General features: G+C 42.1%; 1 protein-coding gene across 1 annotated transcript in view; it reads left to right on the top strand.

The window, feature by feature from the left end:
- carmil2 (capping protein regulator and myosin 1 linker 2) overlaps positions 1-26108 on the top strand; it is a 77750-nt gene that overhangs the window by 10029 nt on the left and 41613 nt on the right. Inside the window, exons 3-14 of the mRNA XM_033036273.1 lie at positions 4828-4949; positions 6577-6674; positions 8367-8437; positions 10277-10350; positions 12318-12393; positions 15726-15814; positions 17429-17523; positions 19675-19761; positions 21018-21127; positions 21857-21934; positions 22891-22967; positions 25475-25579. Of these exons, the coding sequence (XP_032892164.1) occupies positions 4870-4949; positions 6577-6674; positions 8367-8437; positions 10277-10350; positions 12318-12393; positions 15726-15814; positions 17429-17523; positions 19675-19761; positions 21018-21127; positions 21857-21934; positions 22891-22967; positions 25475-25579 (1040 nt within the window). The 5' untranslated portion in view covers positions 4828-4869. The remainder of the gene's footprint in view (positions 1-4827; positions 4950-6576; positions 6675-8366; positions 8438-10276; positions 10351-12317; positions 12394-15725; positions 15815-17428; positions 17524-19674; positions 19762-21017; positions 21128-21856; positions 21935-22890; positions 22968-25474; positions 25580-26108) is intronic.

The following is a 26108-nucleotide window of genomic DNA, read 5'->3' as shown; positions in this document are numbered from 1 at the left end:
TACACACGAGGGACAATTTACAAATTTTACCAAAGCCATTTAACCTACAAACCTGTATGACTTTGGAACGGAGGAGGAAACCTGAGAAAACCCACGCGGTCAAACTCCACAAAAACAGCACCTGTAATCGGATCTCTGGCGCAGTAAGGCAGCAACTATACTGCTGCATCACCGTTCCGACCCATTGTAGAGCAGATAGCATTCTGCATTCTAAAAGTTCATGAATAAAAGACCCTTCGATGAGATATTTTAAATACCCATTTGGTCCTGTGTTATATGAAATTGAAATATTGACACTTTCGGCATGGGCAATTTGGGCATGGGTTAGTCAGCATGGGCAAGTTGGGCCGAAGGGCCTGTTTCCACACTGTATGATTCTATGACTTGTTGACTCTCTGACTCGTTAGGGAGGGGTGTACTGCAATTTTTAAATTCTCACTATGTTGTGCCTGCATGCAGAATAAAACCTGTTTAAGAACTCTGCTATTTAATGTTTGCATTTTGGAATTATAAGGGACAGAAAAAGTTCTAAAGGTGGAAATCAAAGGTAGCTTTGTCTGAGAAAAATGCAATTTATGTTACGGCAATACCAGTAAAATGCCAACATAATGCATGCTCTTCTCGATCTGAAACATGGCAGGAAATAATTTGCTCAGGTCAAACGATCTTATCACTCAAATGGAAAACGCATCAACTACTTCTCACATTGTTTTGAATAACCACTAATTTTACCTAGAAGTTCCCTCTCTCTCCCCCTTATTTTTCGATGCACTGTCCTTGAAACTGCAGCATAAGTACAATTTGTTCTACAAACACCTCCAACTGAAACAGATTTATTTATTTTTTTAAATGTGACATAAGATTGTATGTGGTAGGTGGGGGGATGGGGAGGGTATTTTGAAGGGTAAATCTTTCAAATACAATTTCAACTTCCTTTGCCGCCTGCAAATGCATTTCCTGGTTTGAAACCCATTATGTTCCATCATACGTAAGTAAGCAGCTGAGAAAATCTGCTCATCTATCTCTCTACCACGTTGCAAAGTGATGGTCCTTTTTAAAAAAAACTTATTCTACAAATTTATATTTGAGATGCTGTTGATGCAGATAAAGCCTTTTCACCATTTTTCACTCATTTGTACTCTAGATATTTACTCTTTCCTCGGTGTGCACTCAAGTGTACAGCCACTGTCCAGTACATTTATCAGTACTGACACCAAACAACCTCATCATACCACAGCCAAGTAATATATTTTCCTATTTTTTTGCCATTCATAACAATTACAGTGGCGATTTTATTGTGGTTTTGGGTAATACTGATATTTTTCTGGCCTAATAACATCAAGCCCAAACAGCATTTGCATCCTCGTGGAGATGTGGAAACAAAGAGCTGCAGATGTTCGAGATGGCATGGTGGCGCAGCGATCGAGTTGCTGCCTTGCAGCGCCAGAGACCCAGGTTCGATCCTTACAAATGGTGCTGTTTGTATGGAATTTGTAGGTTCTCCCAGGGTTTTCAATGGGTGCTCCAGTTTCCTCCCACATTCCAAATGCCTGCAGATTTGCAGGATAACCGTTGTGCCACTATGCCACCCTAAATCATTTAAATAATCCGTAAAAATATAAACATTTTGTGCATATATTCAGTTTTTCCCAACAGCTTTGAAATTGCAGGTTCTAATCTATAAGTGTGACCAATGTACCACTAATCAAGGTGTGTGTTGTACGCCTGATATTTTAATACAGCTGTAAATAGTCAGTAGCCAGAAGTTGTGTTGTGTTGCATTTGCTTTTCAAGCTGTGTATGATGACCGCCTCCATTTTACCGAGCATGTTGGGCAAACCCAGCAAAACAATGATGCAAATCATTTAAGATCCTTAACAGCACTTCCTTGTCCGTGTTTGCTTGCGTACACAGCACAGCAGCACACACACTGATAACAAAAGTCACCTGTGCTATGTTTCTTTAGAACCTCCCATTGAAATCCTACCACATTTCGAGTTAGGAAACAGTGCTGGCCACACGCAGTATTCAATGTTTTTTAACAGTGCACTGATGCCTACGTTACTTAAAGAGCAATCAACCACGTATAACTTTATTCGAGCGTCAAGTGCAGATGATCTCTGATGGTTTCTGAGTCTCGAGTGTAGCAGCAACTGCTTTCAAACTGTTGGTGAGTACCGTGTGCCATATGTTATTTCATACTGTGCTTCTTTCCCATGGGTGTACCTGTAATATATCTGCTTGGTGTCTACATCCCAGTAACAAGAGGAAAGGATTCAAAGGTGAAGCAGACTTGCCAGTTGACCTTGAAGGAAAAGCAAAAGAAGGGCATTTGCCCAAAATCCTATTGCTCAGAGTATATTCGGATCACAATCCTACCTTTAGCAGGAGAGGCAGGGTATTTGAAGGTTTAATGTTTTTGGAGGCAATAGTGTTGTGCAAGCCACTGGTATTTCCAGCCATGAACCTTAGTCTAGACTGTGGACTGTGTGACTGTGACTGTGGACCAGCCATGACTGTGTCTCTAGAGGGAAAGGTCATTGGCGTTCTAACATTATTAATCTGTAGGTCATTGCATGGTTAATCTGTGCCTGATTTCACAGTTTACAACTCACTTCAGCATCAAGGGCAGTATCGTAACTTTCCAAACAAGAAAGCAGCACCTTATTTCTATTCCTCCTTTAGTTAAGAGCAGGAGGCAGATGTATCAAAGCAGACAGATGTACGACTGCTATAATGGGCCACAGAGCGAAGGCGGGCAGTATCGATGACAACAACTGGTTCTGCTCTGATGAGCTCAATATATGTTACGTATGCTCGCTTTAAACAGAAGGTTGGTGGAGGAACATTACTCACCCTGCCAGCCTCAGGTACTGTGGCAGACGTACGATCAGCCTCCCTGAGAGTGAATCCGCAGAAGGCAACTGGCCTGGATGGGGTCCCCAAATGCATCCTCGGGACCTGTGGACCAACTGAGAGAGGTATTCATGGAGATCTCTCTCAACCTCTCTCTAATCTATTCTGAAGTCCCCAACTGCTTTAAGAAGTCCTCTATCAGCCTGATGCCAGAGAAAATAAGGTAGCATGCCTTAATGACTACCGCCCAATGGCCCTGATGCCCACCATGATGAAGTGCTTCCTGAGACTGGTGATGGGGCACATTAACTCCAGCCTCCCAGCCAGCCTTGATACATTGCAGTTTGCCCACCGTCACCACAGGTCCACGGCAGACGTCATCTCCCTGGCCTCTCATTATTTTATAAACATCAATTAAGTCTTCCCTCAACATGATACAAAGTAAATAGACCTAACTTACCCAACCTAACGTTGGTAGAGAGATAGGTGAAGGTGGTATGTGACACAGTTACCTTCATTGGTCATGGCAGTGAGTACAGGTCACAGTTGGACAAAATATCACTTTTGGTGTGGCATGGTGGCGCAGCGGTAGAGTAGCTGCCTCACAGCGCTAGAGACCTGGGTTCGATTCTGACCACCGGTGCTCTCTCTGTGGAGTTTGTACGTTCACCCCGTGACCGTGTGGGTTTTCCCCGGGTGCTCTGGTTTCCTTTCCACGCGGCAGGTTTGCAGGTTCATTTGCTTCGGTCAACGATTGTAAATTGTCCCTAGTGTGTAGGATAGTGCTGGTGTAGGGGGCTTGCTGGTCGGTGTGGACTCAGTGGGCCGAAGGGCTTGTTTCCGCGCTGTATCTCTAAACTAAACCAAACCAAAACTACACTTGGGAGTATTGTGCACAGTTCTGTTTTCCAAACTACAAAAAGGATGTGATTAAGCTAGAAATGATGCAGAAAAGATTCACAATGATGTTGCCTGGACTGGAGGTAAGGAGAGAGTGGATTGGCTCGACCTGTTTTCACTGGAGCGGAACAGGCTGAGGGGTGACCTAGAAGTTTATAAAATTCTGAAGGGCTGAGAAAGTGTAAATAGTCACAATCTTTTACCTAGGATAAGAGAGTCCAAAGCTAGAGGGTGTAGAGTTCAAATGAGAGGGGAAATATTTAAAGGGAACCTGACAGGCAGGTTTTTCAAATAGAGGGTTGTGGGTATTGGGAACAAGCTGCCAGAGATGGTAGAGGCAGGCACAATTACAACTTTTAGGAAAACATTTGGACAGGTACATGGACATGAAACGTTTAGAGTGATAAGGGCCAAACACAGGCAAATGAGACTAGCTTAGATAGGCACATTGACTGGCTTTGACAGGTTGAGCTGCAGTGCCGGTTCCTGTGCTGTTAACTCTATGAATCTATAAACTTGATTAGTATAGGTGTCAAAGGTTATGGGGAGAAGGCAGGAGAATGGGGTTAGGAGGGAGAGATTGAATGGCAGAGTAGACTTGATGGGCCGAATGGCCTAATTCTACTCCTATCACTTATGACCTTATGAACTATGCAGTTTCTTCAATTACTGATTTTATTACCTATTTTTAGTACTGCTCCTTTTCTCCAGAAGACAGACACAAAAAGCTGGAATAACTCAGCGGGTCAGACAGCATCTCTGGAGAAAAGGAATAGGTGACGTTTCGGGTCAAGACCCTTCTTCAACTTTCTCTCTCCCCTCCCCCCCCCTTCTCCAATCAGTCCAAAGAAGTGTCCCGACCCAAAAGGCCATCTGTCCATTCCCGCCACAAAGGTGACTCCAGCACTCTGTGTTTTTCTCAAGGTTCCAGCATCTGCAGTTCCTTGCATCTCCCATCCCTGGTGTCTTGCGTTTTGAAAATGTAATGAAGTTTTATTAATAACAAAAGGGAACTGGTGACATTATTAGAAATTAAAGCGGAATTGAGGGAAGTGCCTTTTGTTTTTGCAGGTTGTCATAGAAACGGAGAAAAATTCATACACTTTCAAACTCATGTCCCTTGAAGATCTGGAACAGGTCGTTACTCATGTCACAGCATCGCTCAAAAAGATATTTCCAGACTCATCGCCGAGGTGAGTCAGCAACTGACCCATGCTTTTATTTTGTCGTTCTTTCCTGGCCGTAACTGCTTTAGTTTAGTTTAGAGATACAGCGTGGAAACAGGCTCTTCGGCCCACCGAGTCTGCACCGACCAGCGATCCCCACACGTTAACACTATCCTACACACACGAGGGACAATTTTTTACATCTAGCCAATTAACCTACAAACCTGTCTGTCTTTGGAGTGAGGGAAGAAAATCCACGCGGTCACGGGGAGAACGTACAAAACTCTGTATAAACAGCACCTGTAATCGGGATCAAACCCAGAGTGTAGCGACTCTTTGAGTTCCCTTCCCGGAGGAAGATCTACTATCATCCTAAAACTAAACCAAATGACACGCCACCACATCTTCTGACTGCAGAGTGGATGGATGGTGTTTAACTATGTCGGCCTTGAGTATGATTTCATTCTACAACTAGTTTTTGGGTTCCCTCGTGCTCATGACTCCTCCTTGCATTAAGCCAATATCTCCACTGTCAATTTCATCTCACACAAGGGACTATACATATTTTTTTACCGAAGCCAATTAACCTACAAACCTTTACGTCTTTGGAATGTGGGAGGAAACCGGAGCACCCGGAGAAAACCCACGCAGGTCACATGGAGAACGTACAAACTCCGTACAGACGGCACCCGTAGTCAGGATCGAACCCCGGGTCTCTGGCGCTGTAAGGCAGCAACTCTACTACTGCGCCACTGTGCCCCAAAAATTGATCTGTAAAGATTAAGGTTTTCCTGATGCTATCAGCTAAGAAACAAACCTATGTATTGAGGTAGTACAGATATTAAACAACTGAAACATAGTCTGGTTTCTACAGAATCAAAATAAACGATTACAATTAAATCATATCATTGTATAAGTCTGTTTGGCACCATTTGGCTTCTGGCATCCATCAGAACCAGCCTCTCCAGTCAACTTGGGCTCTGACTAGACTGAATGAGAATCAGCTGCTCATAATTATCCATGTTGGTGATCCGATTTCCTTGTTTAATTGTAGTCTCTGCTTTTTGTAATGAGTACCAAAGCATTTCAAGGGGAAGGATGAGTGAATCTAGATTTGCTTTAACTAAAAACATTTCTGCTCCATGACTTCGATGAAGTCAAATTGATATTGGTGGAATTGTTCAAAAGGTTGATTTGGACACTAAACACTGAGTCCTCTAATCAAATCTGTCTTTGCACTCTACCCCTGCTCACAAACTACAGATCATCCCAGGTTAAAATAATTGATTAACTTTTGCTTATTCATGTTATTCTCTTCAACATGTATCTGTACACTGTAGATGGCTCGATTACGAGCATGTACTGACTCTCCGCTGACTGGTTAGTAGGCAACAAAAGCTTTTCACTATACCTCAGTGCATGTGACAATAAACTAAACTCAATAAACTAATTAATTAAAGGTGTGTAGTCCCAAGTTTAAATTTTCTCTCACAGTAGAAGACCTGAAGCCCTTTGCAAAATTATGACGACATAATTGTTTACTTTTTATATCAATTGAGGTCCAACATGAGACTGAAAATTAACTTCAGAATACTCGGCCATGAGGCTCACCTTTGTGACTATGAATCCCTTCATTTTCTATTTGCTTTCGTAGGAAATTACTCAAGAAGAATTCACCGGAGTTGCAAGAGAGGATCAGAAAAATCAGTTTGGCGTTGGAGGAACAGACTGATTCCAATCCAGGACCATGTGGTATGTCTCGGTTCACCCCACTGTGAAACCAACTGCTCTAATAGTCCTTCTGCTGACTGGAAATATTTGATTAGTTTGAGAATTTGCTATATATGGGTACGATTCATGTCAGTTACACCTCCATAATGCTTACAAATTCTAATGGTATGAACCTTTGACCTGTTTTTACAAAATGTTAAATGGTCAGCTCGACATAGATTACAAGACCTACACCAAACCCAAACCAATTAGGAGCAGACGAGGGCATTCGATCCAATTTGTGATCCCAGCTACAAAGACAGATGTGTACAGCAATTCGTTCTTCCCCCGCACAATTAAAGCATGGAATAATCTCCACCCTATTATAGTTACCCAACCAGATGCAACTAAATTTAAAGTAGCTATTTCTTCCCAATAACCCTTTCTGGCTTAAGTCCTCCCTCCACCACCTTCAGTTTAAATTCCGTTTGGAATATTTTGGAGGACCAAGAAACCAAGAACCAAGAACCAAGCAGCGATTTACTTTAGTCGACTAGATGAGACTTAATTGCATCTAATTTGTTTATTTTTCTATACTGGCCGATCATAGCCTTATTTGCAACAAAATATAACTCCAATGTTAGTATACTGTAAATCATTGAGATGATAAAAGTTAATCATATCTACTTGATTTTTTTTTAGCTTATTAATATGGGTGGAGGCCATTCTTTACTGTTCTAGAGAGGAATTTCTGCTGGCCTACATTCTCCTCTGTACCTTGGTCCCGCTGGTCTTGGCCTCCTGCCATTTCTTGTCACTGTTGGGTAATGCTCCTGCCAACCCCGTCACAATCAGCAGTTGCTGTACCTTGAGCTTAAGGGTGTAGAGCCTTCCTCCGTCCAGCTGTTATCAGGCAACTGCTAGGGTGGCACAGTGGCGCAGAGGTAAAGTTGCTGCCTTACAGCGTCAGAGACCCGGGTTCGATCCTGACTATGGGTGCTGTCTGTACGGAGTTTGTACGTTCTCCCTGTGACCACATGGGTTTTCTCTGGGTACTCTGATTTCCTCCCACACTCCAAAGACATACAGGTTTGTAGGTTAATTGACTTTGGTAAGAATTGTAAATTGTCCCTAGTATGTAGGACAATGTTAGTGTACGCGGATCACAGGTCGGCGTGGTCTCGGTCGGCCGAAGGGCCAGTTTCTGCGCTGTATCTCAAAACTAAATTGAACCTTCCTATCACCAACTAGAGAGCGATCCTGACCTGCCATTCACTTCGGAGACTGTCAGATTATCTTTAATTGGACTTTACTGGACTTTATCTTGCACTAAGCATTATTCCCTTCATCCTGTATCTCTCCACTGTGGACGGCTTGAATTGTAATCATGTATAGCCTTTCCACTGACTGGATAGCACTCAACAAAAAAGATTTTCACTGTACCTTGGTACACGTGACAATAAACAAAACTGAACTATTAACTCAGCTCCCAATGATTTAGTAAGAATGATTTTTGTTATAAAGCATCTGCAGTCCTTGTTTCTACATTTTGACTGCTACACTGCAAAATCTCCTCAAGGTATGCTTACTTTGAAGAAGTTCCCTTCCTCTCACCTTTTATACATTAGGATATTCCTGGGGATTATACATGAATCATTCTTAATTGAAACTAATGCTTTCACATTCCAGATCGCAGAGTGAACCGCAAGTCTAATAGTTCTCATTTATTTTCAGGTGGCTACTCAGAAATGTACGCAGCGTTGTGTGACTACAATGGGTTTCTCTTCAAAGAAGAGATCCAGTGGGTATGTCTACATTGAGTACAGTGTATCCAAAATAACTAGTGTGGTTATTTAATAGAAAATATTAAAAAGTCATATGGTGGAGAATGATGTCAATGTGAATGCTGGCACATCCTTACGAAAATAATGCATCGCCAATTGCCTCCCCTGTAATATTTATTGCGGCATAAGCTAGGCAAATCAACAAACTAGGCTGTTCACTGACATCATGTAGCAAGGCCTGAGTGAGATCATCTAGTACACAGTCAAGATTCGGAAAGATTGCTAAAAGTTGGAATTATATTTGATTTACAGCATTCACTTTGTTATTTACAGTGTGCAGAAACAAATGTCCCTGAAATTGACAATAAAATGAAAATTGGAATTATCCCAGAATGGTGTCAGAGATAGAGGTTGTCACCATTTTTGTAATCACTCTGGTACCACAACAACAGCTGTAAAATGGGAAGACAGCTAACATGACATAGAACATAGGAACATAGAAATTAGGTGCAGGAGTAGGCCATTCGGCCCTTCGAGCCTGCACCGCCATTCAATATGATCATGGCTGATCATCCAACTCAGTATCCCGTACCTGCCTTCTCTCCATACCCTCTGATCCCCTTAGCCACAAGGGCCACATCTAACTCCCTCTTAAATATAGCCAATGAACTGGCCTCGACTACCCTCTGTGGCAGAGAGTTCCAGAGATTCACCACTCTCTGTGTGAAAAAAGTTCTTCTCGTCTCGGTTTTAAAGGATTTCCCCCTTATCCTTAAGCTGTGACCCCTTGTCCTGGAAGATAGAACATAGGACAGTTCTGAAACCAAATGACCAAGTCATCATGGATCACATGCATCTTCTGGATCAACCTACCATGAGGGTCTTTATCAAAAGCCTTATTAAAATCTACCCCCTGCCCTATCCTCACCTTTGTCACTTCCACAGAAAACTCAATCAAGTTCAATAGAGCCACGCTGACACCCCCTTATTAGCACGTTCTTTTCAAAATGAGCATAAATCCTATCCCAAAGAGTCCTCTCCAATAGCTTCCCAACTACTGACGTGAGGCTCACCCGGCCTATAACTTCCTTGTACCACATTGTACCATTGGGAAAAAAAGAAAAAAAAAACAGACTAAAAAAAACATAGAACAGTACAGCACAAGAATGGGCCCTTCAGCCCACAATGTCTGTGAGATATAGAGAATCACCATAGAAGGCTTCATTTCCTGACCCACACTACTTACCAACCAGCAAGGATCTGTCTTTGGTCCACTTCTGTTTGTACTCGACATGTTGCCATTGATGTTCAAAAACACCACAGCTGTTCTACTACCTGTACGCTGTTGAAAACCAGTGCACAAGTGGAATTAATGCTGTATTATAATGCCAATGGCACTTCTATTGATCCTTCAACTATGATCAAAGTTATTCACTGTTGAATATATCAATACAGAACATCCTCCAAATATTATTTGGAAAACCGATCATCACTGCGCCAATGTGCTGCCCTCGTTACCTGACCTGTTGTGTGTCATTTACTTCCACAAAAATATACAATATTCATTTGAAGGACTTACACTCTAAAAATCCTTGCTAACTATCCCTGATCAGATATTTTATCCGAATGTCAGTTACTCTGTTCTTACCAGCAGGGGTTAGGAACTCTCTCACAACTAGTATTACGCTGATAGTATCTAAAATTACCTCGTTAATCTCTCTGGCATAAATGTCCACTAAATGACATTTGTGAAAACAAGCGCTTTTATGGCGATCTGTGAAATTAGTCTGCATCCTTGGTGCAGCTTTAGTGAGACACTTTAAATGTAGTTGTTCAACTCCTCTTCATTTCTCTTCCAAGGATGTGGATACCATCTATCATAGCCAGAACACCAAGGAGTTTAACCTTCTAGACTTCAGCCACTTGGACACAAGGTGAGATGACCCAAGTCTTCCTTTCTTCTTCTTCTTGCGTATGGCGTGCACAGCCTAAAGTTAATAATAATAATAATAATAATGCATTTTATATATGGCCGCCTTTCAGAACACTCAAGGACACCTTACAGTTAAAACAAGCAAATTACAAATATATAAATAAAAATATACAAAGACACCATATCCATGAATTTGATAGAAAGTGGAGTTACGTTGAATAGGCCAGTCTGAACAGGTGAGTTTTGAGGGAGGTTTTATAGGTGGGGAGAGACTCTATGGTACAGATGGATAGTGGGAGAGAGTTCCAGAGGCGAGGAGCAGAACGGCTGAAGGCTCTGAACCCCATCGTGGACAGGCCGGGCAGATGGAGTGGAGAGCAGGGAGGAAGATGAGGATCGGGGAGTTCGGGATGGAGTGTAAGGCTGGAGGAGTTCAGAGAGGTCTTGAGGAGCGAGATTGTGGCGCGCTTTGAAAGTGGGGAGGAGAATCTTAAACTCAATGCGGTATTGGACAGGGAGCCAGTGCAGTTGTTTGAGGATGGGAGTGATGTGTTCGGTGGATGGGGTTCTGGTGATAATGCGGGCAGCTGAGTTCTGGACCAATTGGAGTTTATGGATGGACTTGGGTAAACCAGAGAGGAGAGAGTTACAATAATCTATACGGACAACTTGTTCTATTTGATCTTATTTGATTGTGTACGCTGGGTTGATCGCATTCGTTGAAACAGGGCGGACCACGTGAAGGTTGCAATCTTCCACCCCAAGTCTTCCTTTCATTCTCTTCCTGAGCTGAACTAAAAGTCAGGTTTCTGTAATTACGTGCACCCTAGCCCAAATGCAGTAAAATCAAAGTAGGAATTTAACCTGGATGAAAGCACAAAGCAGATGTTGCTGTATCAGCCTATTGATACATGTCCTAAAATATACAGTTCATTAACTTCAACTGTACTGTATTGAGCAAGATCCTGTATTTGTGAACAAATTGCACAATCTATTATTGGGGAAGGAGACAGTGTCTTGGCTAAACATTGGGAGGAAATGTGTCTGTGGTGTAGAAGAATATTAGCTGATATGAAAAGTGCACAAAAATATATTTACTTAACTGGTGGTTAATTGAATATTATTGATTTTCTCCCTTATTTTGTCCTGAAAGTTCTTCTGTTAATATTAGTTCCACTAATGCTGGCTACACTTCAATATTGTTCTTTATTTGTGTGTCTAGACAGTGAGTCATGGTTGTACTTTCTCTTACAGCTGCTGCCTATTAGCCAACATTGACATGCTGTGAATGCTGCCTGCTATGTGCCAGCCTAAGGGCCTGTCCCACTTACGCGATTTTTTCGGCGACTTATCGGCACCCGTCATAGTCGCAGCCGGTCGCCAAACATTTTCAAAATGTTGAAAATTCAGCGGCGACCAGAAAGAGGTACGACTCATTGGGCGATTACTCATGACCATACAGTATAGTCGTGAGTAGTCACCCAAAGAGTCGTACCTTTTTCTGGTCGCCGCTGGATTTTCAACATTTTGAACATTTTCAGCGACCTGCTGATGGGTGCCGGCAAGTCGCCAAAAAAATTGCGTAAGTGGGACGGGTCCCATTGAACAAACTATTGAAGTGACTGTACACAAAAATGCTGGAGAAACTCTATTGAAGTGACTGAATCCATTGGACTTCGCAACATGGGTAGATTTTCTTCGGATAGCTTTTTCGCACAAAGGGTGGCGAATGTATGGAACGAGCCGCCGGAGGAGGTAGTTGAGTTAAATGTTTGCAAAGTTTAAGAAACATTTAGACTGGTACATGGATAGGACATGTTTAGAGGGAGTTGGGCCAAGCATAGGTAAGTGGGAATAGTGTAGATGGGACATGTTGGTCTGTATGGGCAAGTTGGGCCGAAGGGCCTGTTTTCACGGTGTTTGGCTCTGTGACTCTAAACAATGGTTTGTGTCTGTTCTGTCTAACAGAGATATGGCATTGAGTGTGGCAGCCTTGGCATTCAATCAATGGTTTACAAAACTTTTCTCCAAGGATTTGAGACTGGTAAGTCCATCTGGAACAATTTACATATATATAACCAAGTTTTGATCTGGCAGACACTCTAGGTGGCATTGCCAGAGAATGTGGAAGGCAGTTGTAATCATGTTCTTGTTAACAGTCAGCTTTAAATCCAAATTAACTGCAGCAAATCTACAGTGTTTATTTTGTTCCAAATTATTCCTTTGTGCAACTCAATTTTTGACATCTATAAATAAAATAGATAATTGATTGAGAACCTAATGCTACACACAATGATTGTTCATAAGCTTTATAATAATTTGTAACAAACATTAGGATAATGGGGGAAAAGCCTTCTTTCAGCCAGATCCTTGCTTTAGGCTTTACTTTAGACTTTAGAGATACAGCATTGTAACAGGCTCTTTGGCCCGTTAGGTTATGCGCTGGCCAGCAATCACCCCGTACACTAACGCTATCCAACACACTAGGGACAATTTTACAATTTTTACCACAGCCAATTAAGTCTTTGGAGTGTGGGAGAAACCAGAGCACCTGGAGCAAACCCATGGAGTCACAAGGAGAACGTACAAACTCTGTACAGATAACACCCATATTCTGGATCAACCTGGGTCTCTGGCGCTGTAAGGCTGCAACTCCACGTGCGCCATTGTGCCAGGTGCACTTCCTGGTGAGGTATATTCTGTTGTTCCAAAATGCAACGTCGTCTGAGAAATTAAACTTTTTCCCATTAGCCCAAATATAGCATAAATATTGTAATGTCAAGTCTCCAATTAGAGGCGTGGGTTCGTATCCCATTTGGGACACCATGTAATGAGTCAAGTCAACACACGTCAAGATACAACACATAATTATTAAATCTCCATACAGCAAGGATCTATAGTCATTACATCTCTGAGCTGCTATTCATTTTAAACTAGCGTAAGCAGGATCTAGATAATATGAAGTACATAGTAGGCGGAGTCACTACTAACAAACACTATAATTGGCTAGTATGAAATAGCCAATCTACAAATATCAAGGGGGAAAAAAAAGAAATTCCAAAAACTCCTATGGGCCTGTCCCACTTAGGCCACTTTTTAGGCGACTGCAGGAGACTATGCGGTCGCCACATGGTCACCACATGTTCGTGGGTGGCTGCCGGGTAGTTGCCTTCGTGGTCATTAGGAGTTCCCGCTTTCTTTGAACTAGTCGCGGCCTCATTATGGTCATTACGGCCACATGTTGAAAAATTTGCGCCGACCAGAATGAATCCGCCATGGAGAGTAACGAGAATTCTCGTGCGGTAGGTGGGTCGCCAGGAGGTCCTAGTGTGTTGCCAGGAGGTTAAAGGTTCTCGTAGGTTGTAGCCGGTGCAGACCGGTGAATTTCATTGTCTCATTGGGAAAGAAAACGTAAGCAGTAGTTTTCAGAACCAAGGATAACTGACCAGTAATGTTAATGTCAGCCGAGCTTCACAGCCGTGAAGTTGTCTTAAAAGTTGTCTCCACTACTTCTCTCCCCCCTCTTTTAAACGACTTGCCTGACCCTTCCCGTACACTGTGCTTTCACAGTCTTAATTACAGTGCCAACCTTCCTGATCATCGCGGTGTGTGTCTGTATCACATTGGCTTTGCACCGTATGAATTTGAGAGAGAGAGAGAGAGAGAGAGAGAGAGCTTCCCACTTCAAATCCACATGTCCACCCACGCATCGCACAGATTGATAGGGTTAAAAGAAAAATCCCGACTCTCGGTGTTGACTCTTGACCTGAGACATTGACAATTCCTTTCCCTCTTCAGATGCTGCCTGACCCATTGAGATCCAGATGTTTTTTTGCTCCGAATTACAACATCTGCAGTCTCTTGTGTGTGCAGAAATTCCCACTGTTATCATAATTTCCGTTTATCAGCACAATGTATTTGCTAACGAAAGTATGTCAGAACAACTGGAATATTCACCGGGAAATTGTGGCTCTGGACATCTTTGGAAATGCTAAAAGGTTTCCTTAACGGACCAGTATTTAATACTCACTCTGACCGGGTGAATCATGCAATGGAGGATAAATCAATATTGTTGATGATTGATTAACATGAAGGACTATTTATTGATGTCAGTTTAAATTACTTACATGAGTCAATTTACACATATGACTGAAAACTGCTCTATTAAAAACCACTGGACTTGGATTGGTACAGGGCTTTGCCATGTTTCACTGTAAGCAAGAGATGTTAAAATGGAAAATGCTAAGAGGGTTCTACTGTTCTTCCCAGAGTCCTGACCCAGAACGTCATCTAATTATTTTCTTACCCAGATGCTGCCTGACCCTCTGATTTGCTCCAGAACCTCTGTATTGCTCAAGTTTCCAGCATCTGCAGTCTCATGTGTTTCCAATATGTTTACTATTGCTCAGATTTAATATTCTTTATCTTTTGTTTTATCATTTGGTCTAATACCATCACGCCACTGAGCTGTGAAATTTTGCAATTTAAGAAGTTTGTTAATGCAGACAAAACGAGGAAATAATTTCTGGTCATTAAAGATCCTGAATCTGTAATTTTTAATTTGTTTGTTATTAAAAGTCCTGGAAAAGGAAAATGATGGAGGAAAAATGCTTGGTCCACTTACTGTGGCAGAAAGAGATTTGCCAAATTATAGGAAATACTGTCCTCACGTTATCATGATGTTTTGTACTACCTGCTAATAGAATATCCACCCAATTTAGACTTTAGAGATACAGCATGGAAACAGGTGCTTTGGCTCACCAAGTTCACGTCGACCAGCGTTCACCCTGCATACTAGCACTATCCTACACACTAGGGACAATTTTACTGAAGCCAATTGACCTACAAACCTGTACATTGTTGGAATGTGGGAGGAAACCGGAGCACCCGAAGAAAACCAACACAGTCACAGGGAGAACGTACAAACTCAAACCGTCAGCACCCGTAGACAGGATCGCACCAGTAGTCAGGATCGCACCCGGTTCTCTGGTGGTGTAAAGGGCCTCTGGTGGCGTAAAGGGCGACATCATTTACGCGTCACGAAGCATGACATGCGCGTCGTGCCGTGCATTACACGCGCATGGTTCGTGGTGACGTAGGCAGTGACGCGCGATCACGCGCAGCACCCCGGGATTTTGGAATGTACAAAATCTTCGAGCGCCATCTGCGTGACACACAAATAACGCTGAAGTGGGACAGGCCCTTAAGGCAGCAACTCCTGCTCTGCACCACTTTACCACCCAGTTAGCCAAGAATTACTAAGTTGACCCAAGTGCATGTACATCAAAAGGGAATGATAGGGAGCTATAAAAAAAGTAATTTGCGTACTAGCAGTAAATGATGTATCCTTTTCATTACTTTTCTTGTCATTGGCAGAGTCCTGATGTGATTGAACAGGTCTTGTATGTAATCAGCTGGTCCACTAAACTAGAAGAGCTGGTTTTAGAAAATGCTGGAATAAAGTTGTAAGTAAACAATTTTGATGCTGTTTCGATTCACATGTTACTGAATTTATTTCTACTTGTTTGAAGAGTTGCATCTAAGATGAAAATTAGCAATTTAACATTTTGCAAGAAGTAAGTTAACTTTGCTAAATGATTAAAGAAAACTCGTACACAACTGTACAGGTGACCCCAGATAACGGTCCTTCTCATGATTCTCCGTTATACAGACTCGTGTCTTCTGCATCAAGAAACATGATTGGAAGGAAAAAATTGTGTTCATTTATTTATTTCTCCATAGAATTTCTATGAGAGTGAACTTTATTTAATCTCTCAAATTATTGGGTCGTGATTTGTGAATTTTGTAATTGCAAATGTTCTGACAATGGAACAATTCAATTCCTACTTGTCGCAGCTTAACAGGCCCATAAAAGCAATACATACAGTAAATTATAATTGATTAAATTGATTGAAAGATACATCATGGAAACAGGCCCTTTGGCCCACCAAGTCCACGACGACCATCGATCACCCATTCACTCTAGTTCTCTGTTATTCCACTTTCTAAACAACAGGGGCAATTTGCAGAGACCAATTAGCCTCCAAACCCAGCACGTCTTTAGAATATGTGACAGCATCTTATTGGGATATACCAGGTTTGGGAAACAGTTCCATCAAAGACCGCAATAAATTGCAGAGAAATGTGGATGTGGCCCAGACCATCGCACAAACCAGCCTTCCTTCCACTGACTCCATCTACACTTCACGCTGCCTCAGCCAGGTTGGCAGCATAATCAAGGACCAGTCTCACCCCAGTCACTCGCTCTTCTCCCCTCTCCCATCAGGCGAGCGATACAAAAGTTTGAAAACGCACACCTCCAGACTGAGGAACAGCTTCTTCCCAGCTTTTATCAGGCAACTGAACGGTCCTTTCATCAGCTAGAGTGTGGTCCTCACCTCCCATCAACCTAAATGGAGATCTTTGTCTTAGCTTTAATCGGTGTTTATCAGACTATAATGTTATATCTTCGCACTAAATGTTGTGCCCTTTATCCTATATCTGTGCACTGTGGACAGCTTGATTATATTCATGCAGTCTTTTCTTTGACTGGATAGCACGCAAACAAAAGCTTTTCAGTGTACCTTGGTACACGTGACAATAGTAAACAAAACTGAACTAATCCGGAACACCCGGAGGAAATCCATGCAGTCACAGGGAGAACTGGCAAACTTCACACAGACTGCACTCGAGGTCAGGATCGAATCCAGGTCCCCACCGCTGTGATGCAGCAGCTCTACCAACTGCACCACTGTGTCAAACCTCACAAATAAAAAAACAATGTTAATAACCGTAAATTTAATGCAAAAAATACAAAAACTGTAGTGATTCCACTAATAAGAAGGACTTTCTATCGTGTATATGCAGATCTTCCCTCAATTTTATTCTCCACAATGTCATGTGTTGTATTCCTTGCGTACCTGTGAATGAGTACTTTTCCTTTGTGTTCAAGCAGTGGGTATCAATCTATGAAAACCAAAGAGAACCATGTTGGCCGGGGTTATGGAATGTGAAGTTCTGTGTCGATGTATATTTAAACTTTGATCTGTGTGTACATCGTATGTGCTCTACTGTTTCAGTGATGCTGCACAGAAAATAGCTCAGGCTATGGAAGAGAATGTGAATCCTGCACTCCACACAATAAATCTATCCAACAATCAACTAGAGGACAGAGGTAATGATCAGATCTTGGTCAGTTCAAGTTCCTCGATATAGTAGACACAAGGAGCTGCAGATGCTGGTTTACAAAAACGAACACAACAGTAAAAATTGGAAAAGACTAAATCAATGAAAGACACAAAGTGCTGGAGTGATTCAACGGGTCAGGCAGGACATGGATAGGCGATCTTTCGGCTCAGAATTCTTTTGTACAAAATGTTAACCAAATTGACCTTGCCTGCTGCTATGGTGTCGGAAGAATCTTTCATAAATTCCCTTTTTAAGTTGTTTCCTTGATATTCTGTCACATCAAACACCACCTACCATTATGCTCTAAAACCTCCAGCCTCACTCCCCATCAACTCACCAGGGTCCCAGTCCCTGTGTAAAAACAAACTGCTTTAAGAACTCAGCAGGCCAGGCAGGATCTGTGGAGGGAAATGGACATACGACATTTCAGGTCAAGACCCTCCTTCACACTGATGGCAGTCTCTTGTCCTGTGGCATCAGTTCCTCTACTCTCTCTTTAAACCGAAGGACCCCATTTCCCATTTCCCTCTAAATTTAATGGGTTCACTTAAAAGCTCATGAGAATACTCTGTAACACGGTTAAAAATAAAGTGAATTAAAAGTGTGCCCAACACCAATAAAGTCTAATGCCCGAATTGTCACCTGTTCATTCCTTCCACAGATGCTGTCTGATCCATTGAGTTCCTCCAACACTTTGTGTTTTACTTCAGAGTATGATTAGTTTAGTTTAGAGATACAGCACAGAAACGGGTCCTTCAGTCCTCCGAGTCCGCGCCGACCAGCTATCCCCGCACACTTACACTATCCTACACATGCTAGGGACAATTTACAGTTATACCAACCCAATTAACCTACAATCCTATACGTTTTTGGAGTATGGGAGGAAACTGGAGAAAACCCCGCAGGTCACGGGGAGAATGTACAAACTCCGTACAGACAAGCACCCATAGTCAGGATCGAACCCGGGTCTCTGGCGCTGTGAGGCAGCAACTCTACCGCTGCACCACTATGCGGTCTTTGGATTATCAGTCTTTTGGAAAATCTGTTTTAAACATGTCTGAAAAATTGTAATGCTTTCTATCAAAAATTGTTAACAGACTTCCTCTGATATAATTTAAGTGCCTCATTAGTTTAAACATCAGAGGTTAGTGAAGGATGTTATTACTGTTACTGAATGCACTTTCATTTAAATGGTTAAAATCAGTTGCAGAGGTTATGATTTTGTTAATTTGATTCAGATTCAGATTCAACTTTAATTATCATTGTCAGTGTGCAGTACAGAGACAACGAAATGCAGTTGTCTCTTGATGAAGGGTTTTGCAAGCAGGCAATTGCCCACATATTTTTTTTTAAACCTGGATACAATTAAAATAAGCAAAGTAGCTAATTGAATTGATTCTTCCTCAATTCATTGATACTGCATCTCAGTTATTGAGAATGTAATCTGTTTTAGTAGCAAAGCAGGTTTCTGAAACAAAGTAGAGAACATACAAGGAACTGCAGACGCAGGATTATACAAAAAATGGCACAAAGTGCTGGAGTAACTCAGCAGGTCAGGCAGCATCTCTGGAGAACATGGATAGGTGACGTTACACAGAGTGCTGGAGTAACTCAGCAGGTGAGGCAGAATCTCCGGAAAACATGGATCAGTGACGTTTCGGTTCAGGGCCTTTTTCATAATGGCTTTTCGTGTCGGGCCACTCTTCAGACCCTTCTGAAGAAAGGTCCTGATCCAAAACAGCACTATCAGTAGTAAAGCTCTTCATCAAATTAACAAAATCATAACCTCTGCAATTGCAACTGATTTTAACCATTTAAATGAAACAGTGCATTCAGGAACAGTAATTGCATCCTTCACTAACCTCTGATGTTTAAACTAACGAGGCGTTTAAATTATATCAGTGGAAGTCTGTTAACAATTTTAAAGAGGGGAAGGGGTGGGGGATAGAGGAAAAAAAACGAGGCACTAGCCAGTGAACACAATTAGTAATGATATTTTGAGAAGGGATCTAAAAGGCTCTTTAATTATCTTGCATTGAGATGGTGTGTGAAAGGGGTTGGTAATATGAAAATTATGTGAAAATGTAAACGCAAAGACAAACTGAACAATGATATGACAACAACTGTCTTTCAACAGGAGTGTTAGCACTCAGTCAACAGTTTGAAAAGCTCAGCAAAGGGCTGAAGTACATCAACCTCTCCAGGACATCACTGACAACAAAGGGTAAGTCTTGGCCATGACACCAAGCTTCAACTCTTACATGGACCAACTTTTGCATTGGATAATTATCCCAAAATAAATTATTCTCCTCCACACATCGTAGAGAGGCATTATATTACATGAAATACTAGTGATGAGGGAAATATAGGCTGCCTTAATTTTGGTCTAGATTTGCAACGTAGAACAGTACAGCACAGGAACAGGCCCTTCAGCCTGCATTGTCTGTGCCGAACATGATGCCAAGATCAACTCTTACCTGCCTGAACATAGTCCATAACCCTCTATTCCCCACATATCCATGTGCCTATCCAAAGTCTATTAAATGCCACAGTCCTATCTGCCTCAACCATCAACCCTGGCAGCCATCCATGTAATAGATTGACTGACTCATTGATGAATAGATTGATGAAGTACAAAACGAGGCTGCAAACAAAGAATGTAGTGAGCAATCACACAAACATTGGATGTCAGTGTTAGCTCTGGAATCAGAATCCAAGAATCTGCATCGGTATAAAAGTATCAACTGATCTGTGAAAAAAATAGCATGAAGGCTTTATTCATTAGCCTGCCACTTGGGCCCAAACTTGGCAGTAAAAATGTTTGAAAACTTATCTAAATAATCTTCACATAATTCTTTACTCTCGTCGACCAGTAATGTGGTAGAGAATCACATTCTCCTTGCGAGAGACACCAGCATAGTATTTATGCAGGAAGATTATTCCCGATGTTGGGGAAGTCCAGAACTAGGGGGTCACAGTTTAAGGATAAGAGGGAGGTCTTTTAGGACCGAGATGAGAAAATCATTTTTTACCCAGAGAGTGGTGAATCTGTGGAATTCTCTGCCACAGAAGGTAGTTGAGGCCAGTTCATTGGCTATATTTAAGAGGGAGTTAGATGTGGCCCTTGTGGCTAAAGGGATCAGGGGGTATGGAGAGATGGCAGGGATGGGATACTGAGTTGGATGATCAGCCATGATCATATCGAATGGCGGTGCAGGCTCGAAGAGCCGAATGTCCTACTCCTGCACCTATTTTCTATGTTTCTATGTTTCTATGTTAACGATGTCCTGCATAATCTTTGATGGAAATTTGGGGAAATCCAAAATAAATGGGTTACACGGTCATTTTTGGCTACCTGTGCTCTTTCTGGAGTCCAGTCTCTTCCAACCAGCCTCCATAGAAATGTTAAGTAAGGTGCCTCAGTGGTTATTATCCAGATATGTTGGCACTCCCTCTTACCTTTCACCTTGAACTTTACAGGTCTGAACTCTTTGGCTCAGTCATTCATTGCCAATGAAACATTTGCATCCTCTCTTGTTCACCTGGATCTCTCTGGTAATCCCAGCATCTTTGCTGTTGAAGAGAATTGTGTAAGTTGATCAAAGTAATTTCATGTTTTGGAAAGCAAACACCTTTTTGATATCTTAAGCGGTTAATTTTAGAATTCAGTTTCTGAATATTTTTTAACCCATATTTGCTGTATTGAAACACCTTCATGGACCTATTTATACAAAGCATTTGTTCAGGCCTAGACAGCCAACTACACAAAATATATTTTTGGATGCACTCCCAGTTTTGGCTTTTAAATATTAAAACCACTGTTTTCGCATTAGTGAAAATGATCAAGTTTACAAAGCAGCTCAGACTTCCACACATATTTTAGTTATCTGTTTAAAAGTTAAAAGGAATACACGTTTATTTTGTGCAGCATTTTCTGACCTCTTCCAAAAGTAAAATACGTAATAAAATGTCGAAAATCTGAAATAAAACAGTTGTGAACTAAAGAGTACCAGATCTTTTATCATGTTCATTCCCACAATGTAAACCCGGCCCAACTAAAGTTATACAGTGTTTGACCTGTTAAACAGCAACATAAAAAATGCAAAATGATCGAACTGTTGATAAGACTTATTAATTTAATAAACTGTATTTGCAGTTTAAGACTTGGATTTGTTGGAAATATGTTCCGCTTTTCAGCAATTAAAAATGTTACTTTTAGAGATTCAGGGGTCTGATTAAATATTTGCTTCTTGAGCTTGAAACAGGTATTTCATGTGAAATGTTTAAAGATTTGATTTTTTTAAATTGCTTTCTGTCAGAATTTTTATGCCTTCCTTGCCCGTCCGAATGCACTGACTCACCTGGATCTTGCTGGGACCGACTGCGCCCTGGATTCTGTAAGTACCACTTTCTCTTTGTTTCTTTATCTCAGGGGTTCCCAACCTTTTTCGTCCCGTTTACCCCAGGTAACTTTAATAGCACATAACAATGTTATTTCACTTATTTATGAACAACTAACGATGAACAGATATACCAGAACCAAACACAGTCAGTCAATGAGAAAAAATATGTACAAATCCAGAATCAACAAATTTACCCCTTGGGTAGGCGAAATTTATCCCCTGGGGTAAATTTACCCCAGGTTGGGAACCCTTGCTTTTTCCAATGTACTTCTTACCATCTCAGAACGACAACCAAGTCTTTGTGAATCCTGTGTATCTTAATCTACCAGCCTACCATCGGGGACCTGGTAAAACCCACAATGGGATTTGATAACTAGGTTATTGGTGAGCAAGTGTGACCTGATAGCATTGTCAATGACACCTTGCTGCAGCTTGCTGATGACATGGTGCTGCTTCCCTGATGCTGGTAAACAACAGATGTATTTGCCAGGGAGCAACAATGATACACGCACAGCTGCTTCAGAAAGCTGCTAGTGAATGTACTAAATGCAAGCGACAGTGTGGGGGACCCCATAATATAGTTCCTGGGTATCCTCAGTTTATTAGTATCTGTGGGAAAGATTCCCACACAGGATTACACTTTTTTGGTGTAGGAAGGAACTGCAGACGCTGGTTTAAAACGAAGATAAACACAAAAAGCTGGAGTAACTCAGCGGGACTGGCAGCATCTCTGCAGAGAAGGAATGGGTGGCCTTTTGGCTCTGAAGACGGGTCTCGACCCGAAACGTCAACCATTCCTTCTCTCCAGAGATGCTGCCTGTCACTCTGAGTTTCTTCAGCTTTTTATGTCTAATTGCACTTTTTGGAATGGTTTTGTTAACAATAAGTGACTATTTGTTGTGATATTATTCTGGCATTCCGCAGCTGCTTTTCTGTTTTCTCCACCATAGCTGTTTGGAGCACTGAATCGTGGGTGTTGTATACACCTATCCTCTCTGATTCTCAACCGAAACGTAACTTCCCACAAGTAAGTAAATAAATTGAAGTGAAGCCATTTGGAAGAAAGCATTTGTATTGACATGATGCCTTTCGCAGTGTGGGGATGTCCTAAAATGCTTGACCACCTTTTTTTAAAAAATTTCAAAAATAAACTTGATTTGTAAAAAATATATGCAATACATTTAAATAGTGCATGGCTCTTTTTATATTTGTAATGTTGTTTGGTCTATGCATTCATGGTGTTATTGGATCCATTCATTGTGAGTACAGGAAGGAACTGCAGATGCTGGTTTACACCGAAGATAGACACAAAATTCTGGACTAATTCAAAGGGGCAGGCAAAAGGGTACTGATTGGGGATGATCAGCCATGATCACATTAAATGGAGGTGCTGGCTCGAAGGGTCGAATGGCTTACTCCTGCACCTCTCGTCTATTGTCTAAAGGTCTTGACCTGAAACGTCACCCATTCCTTCTATCCAGAGATGCTGCCTGCCCCGTTGAGTTACTACAGCCTTTTGTGCCTATCTTCATACATTGGGAGTGTTCACACCGTTGCCAGTTGCATGACCTCCTGGGATGTACTCCGTCAATGTCCAGTAGCAGAAGGACTCTAGACTGCGGTCCTAACCCACAAAGCCTCTCCGTTGGCTGCATCGAGCTTCGGTGTTGTCCCCCAGCTCATGCTCCTGCAGTCTGGAATGCGCCAGCCTGCAGTATTTCCTTAAGGACATCTCATTCTACTGGAAGACCAACCAGCTGATGATCATCACTGAGTTGACGATCTTCCAGTAGCACGATATCTATCTCGGTCTGCATTTCTGGGAGTCACCCATGAACCAGAGAGCTCTCTGTTGCGTCACTGTTCGGGATGAACCACGACAAGGCACCACCACCAATTATGTTTTATTAATGTATAGTTGCTTTTGTGAGAAGGGGTGCAGCCAATTCCCACAGAGTAAACGCCCACCAGTGCTAATGTAATGCCCATATAATTGGTTTCAGTAACATTGACTGAGGGACAAATATTGACCTGGACATAAGGGAAAGTTCCTCTTTGAAATAGTCCTGTGAGACCTGTTACATTCAATTTACATTTTGCAAACTGGATTTGGTTTAGTGTGGACTGCTTCACTTAGAAACAATTTGTAGACAAATATTTTAATTCCCAAACTGATTTAATTTAGTTTAGTTTAGAGATACAGCACAGAAACAAGTCCTTCGGCCCACCGAGTCTGCACCAACCAGCATTCCCTGCGCACTAGCACTATCCTACACACACCTGGGACAATTTACAATTTTTACCACACCAATAGGCCTACAAACATGTACGTCTTTGGAGTGTTGGAGGAAGATCCAGGAAAAAGCCCAAGCAGGTCACAGGGAGAATGTACAAACTCCATACAGACAGCACCCATAGTCAGGATCTAACCCGGGTCTCTGGCGCTGTAAGGCAGCAACTCTCCCGCTGCGCCATTGTGACCGCCCTGAAGTTGTAACAGTGACACGCCAACTCTCACCTCCAACCACACCAAGATTAGTAAAACCCAGTTCACAGGCTTACAATCTCCACCCCATACATCTTAGTCTGCATGAAGTCAGAAAATAGCAACCGCAGTGAACTTAGTATTGTTTTGATCCTGTACGGCCGCAGATTTAGATCTGCAAGGTGAAAGCTGGTTGGAAAAGGGGGATCTAGCTCGTATAAATATAGAATAAATGAGTGTGTGAGCTGTAATTTATTTGCATGAACTGAGTAAAACTGTTTGGGTGGTGAATCTAATGTGAGATGGTGACCTTTAAAAATTGTCAACAGTAACTCTCTCCTGTTAGTTAACAGCAAGCTAGAATATCCATCTTTTGATTTTCATCGAGCCATTTGGTTCTGAACCTGAAGTTATACTCACTCCCCGTTTTGGTCCAAGTTTCATTGTATTTGGTTGTTTTGGCGTCCCAAGGCAAACTGAAAGCCTGCCCTGGTCTCTCTGGTTAAATTTAAGTCATAGTCATACGCGTTCGGCCCAACTTGCCCATGATGACCAAGATGCCCCATCTACACTAATCCCACCCACCCGCGTTTGGCCCAAGTGCCTCTAAACCTTTTCAATCCATGTACCTGTAAAATATCTGAAGAAGGGTCTCCACCCGAAACATCACCCATTCCTACACTCCAGAGATGTTGCCTGTCCCGCTGAGTTACTCCAGCATTTTGTGTCTATCTTTGGTGTAAACCAGCATCTGCAGTTCCTTCCTACGCAAATGTCTTTTAAATGTTGTTGTAGTACCTGCCTCAACTACCTCCTTTTGCAGCTTGTTCCATATACCCACCACTCTCTGTGTGAAAATGTCGTTCCTCAGGTTCCTAGTAACTCTTTCCCCTCTCACCTTAAACCTGTGTCCCCTGGTTCTTGGTTCCCCTACTCTGGATAAAAGATTCTGTGCATTCGCCCTATTTATCCCTTTCATCTGCCCCAATTGTTATTAATATTCACAGATATATTTCTGGTTATAGATTTTGCAATGTCATCTCTTGCAGGAAAACAAAGGAAATCCCTTCTTCGATGAGGCAGTTCTTCAGCAACTGTTTATCCTTGAAGTTCATCACACTATCTGGAATCAAACTACCACTAGAAGCAGTAAGGTACAAAGAGACCAGCGAATCTTTTCTAATGTGAACTTATAATCAATATCCAGGTCACCCCAAGGATGATCAATCATTTTGATTAACAAATGACCCTCTGCCTTGTGATGGCAACACAGTAAGATAATGCAGTAGTATAATGTTCTCAGGCAGAACATTGAGCGACTGAAGACAGACACAAAATGCTGAAGTAACTCAGTGGGTCAGGCAGCATCTATGGAGAAAAGGGATTAGGTTATGTTTCAGGTTGAGACCCTTCTTCAGACTGAGAGTCGGGGAGAGGGAAACTAGAGGCATGAGAAGGTTCAGAACAAATCAGAGCCAGCATCAATGACCAAGGAATGGTGGAGCCTACAATGGTCCATTGTTGGCTGTGGAAGAGGTGATATAACGAAGGTATGTATGGATGCAAACAGTGGAACTGGAAGGACAACTAGGGTGGGGAGGGGCAGAAAGAGAAGGAATGCAGGGGTTACTTGAAATTAGAGAAATCAATATTCATACTGTGTGGGAAGGAACTGCGGATGCT

Source organism: Amblyraja radiata, chromosome 17 (assembly GCF_010909765.2).
Source record: "Amblyraja radiata isolate CabotCenter1 chromosome 17, sAmbRad1.1.pri, whole genome shotgun sequence".
Lineage (NCBI taxonomy): Eukaryota > Metazoa > Chordata > Chondrichthyes > Rajiformes > Rajidae > Amblyraja > Amblyraja radiata.
Note: the sequence above shows the minus strand (reverse complement) of the source record. Positions and strands in the feature narration are given on the sequence as shown.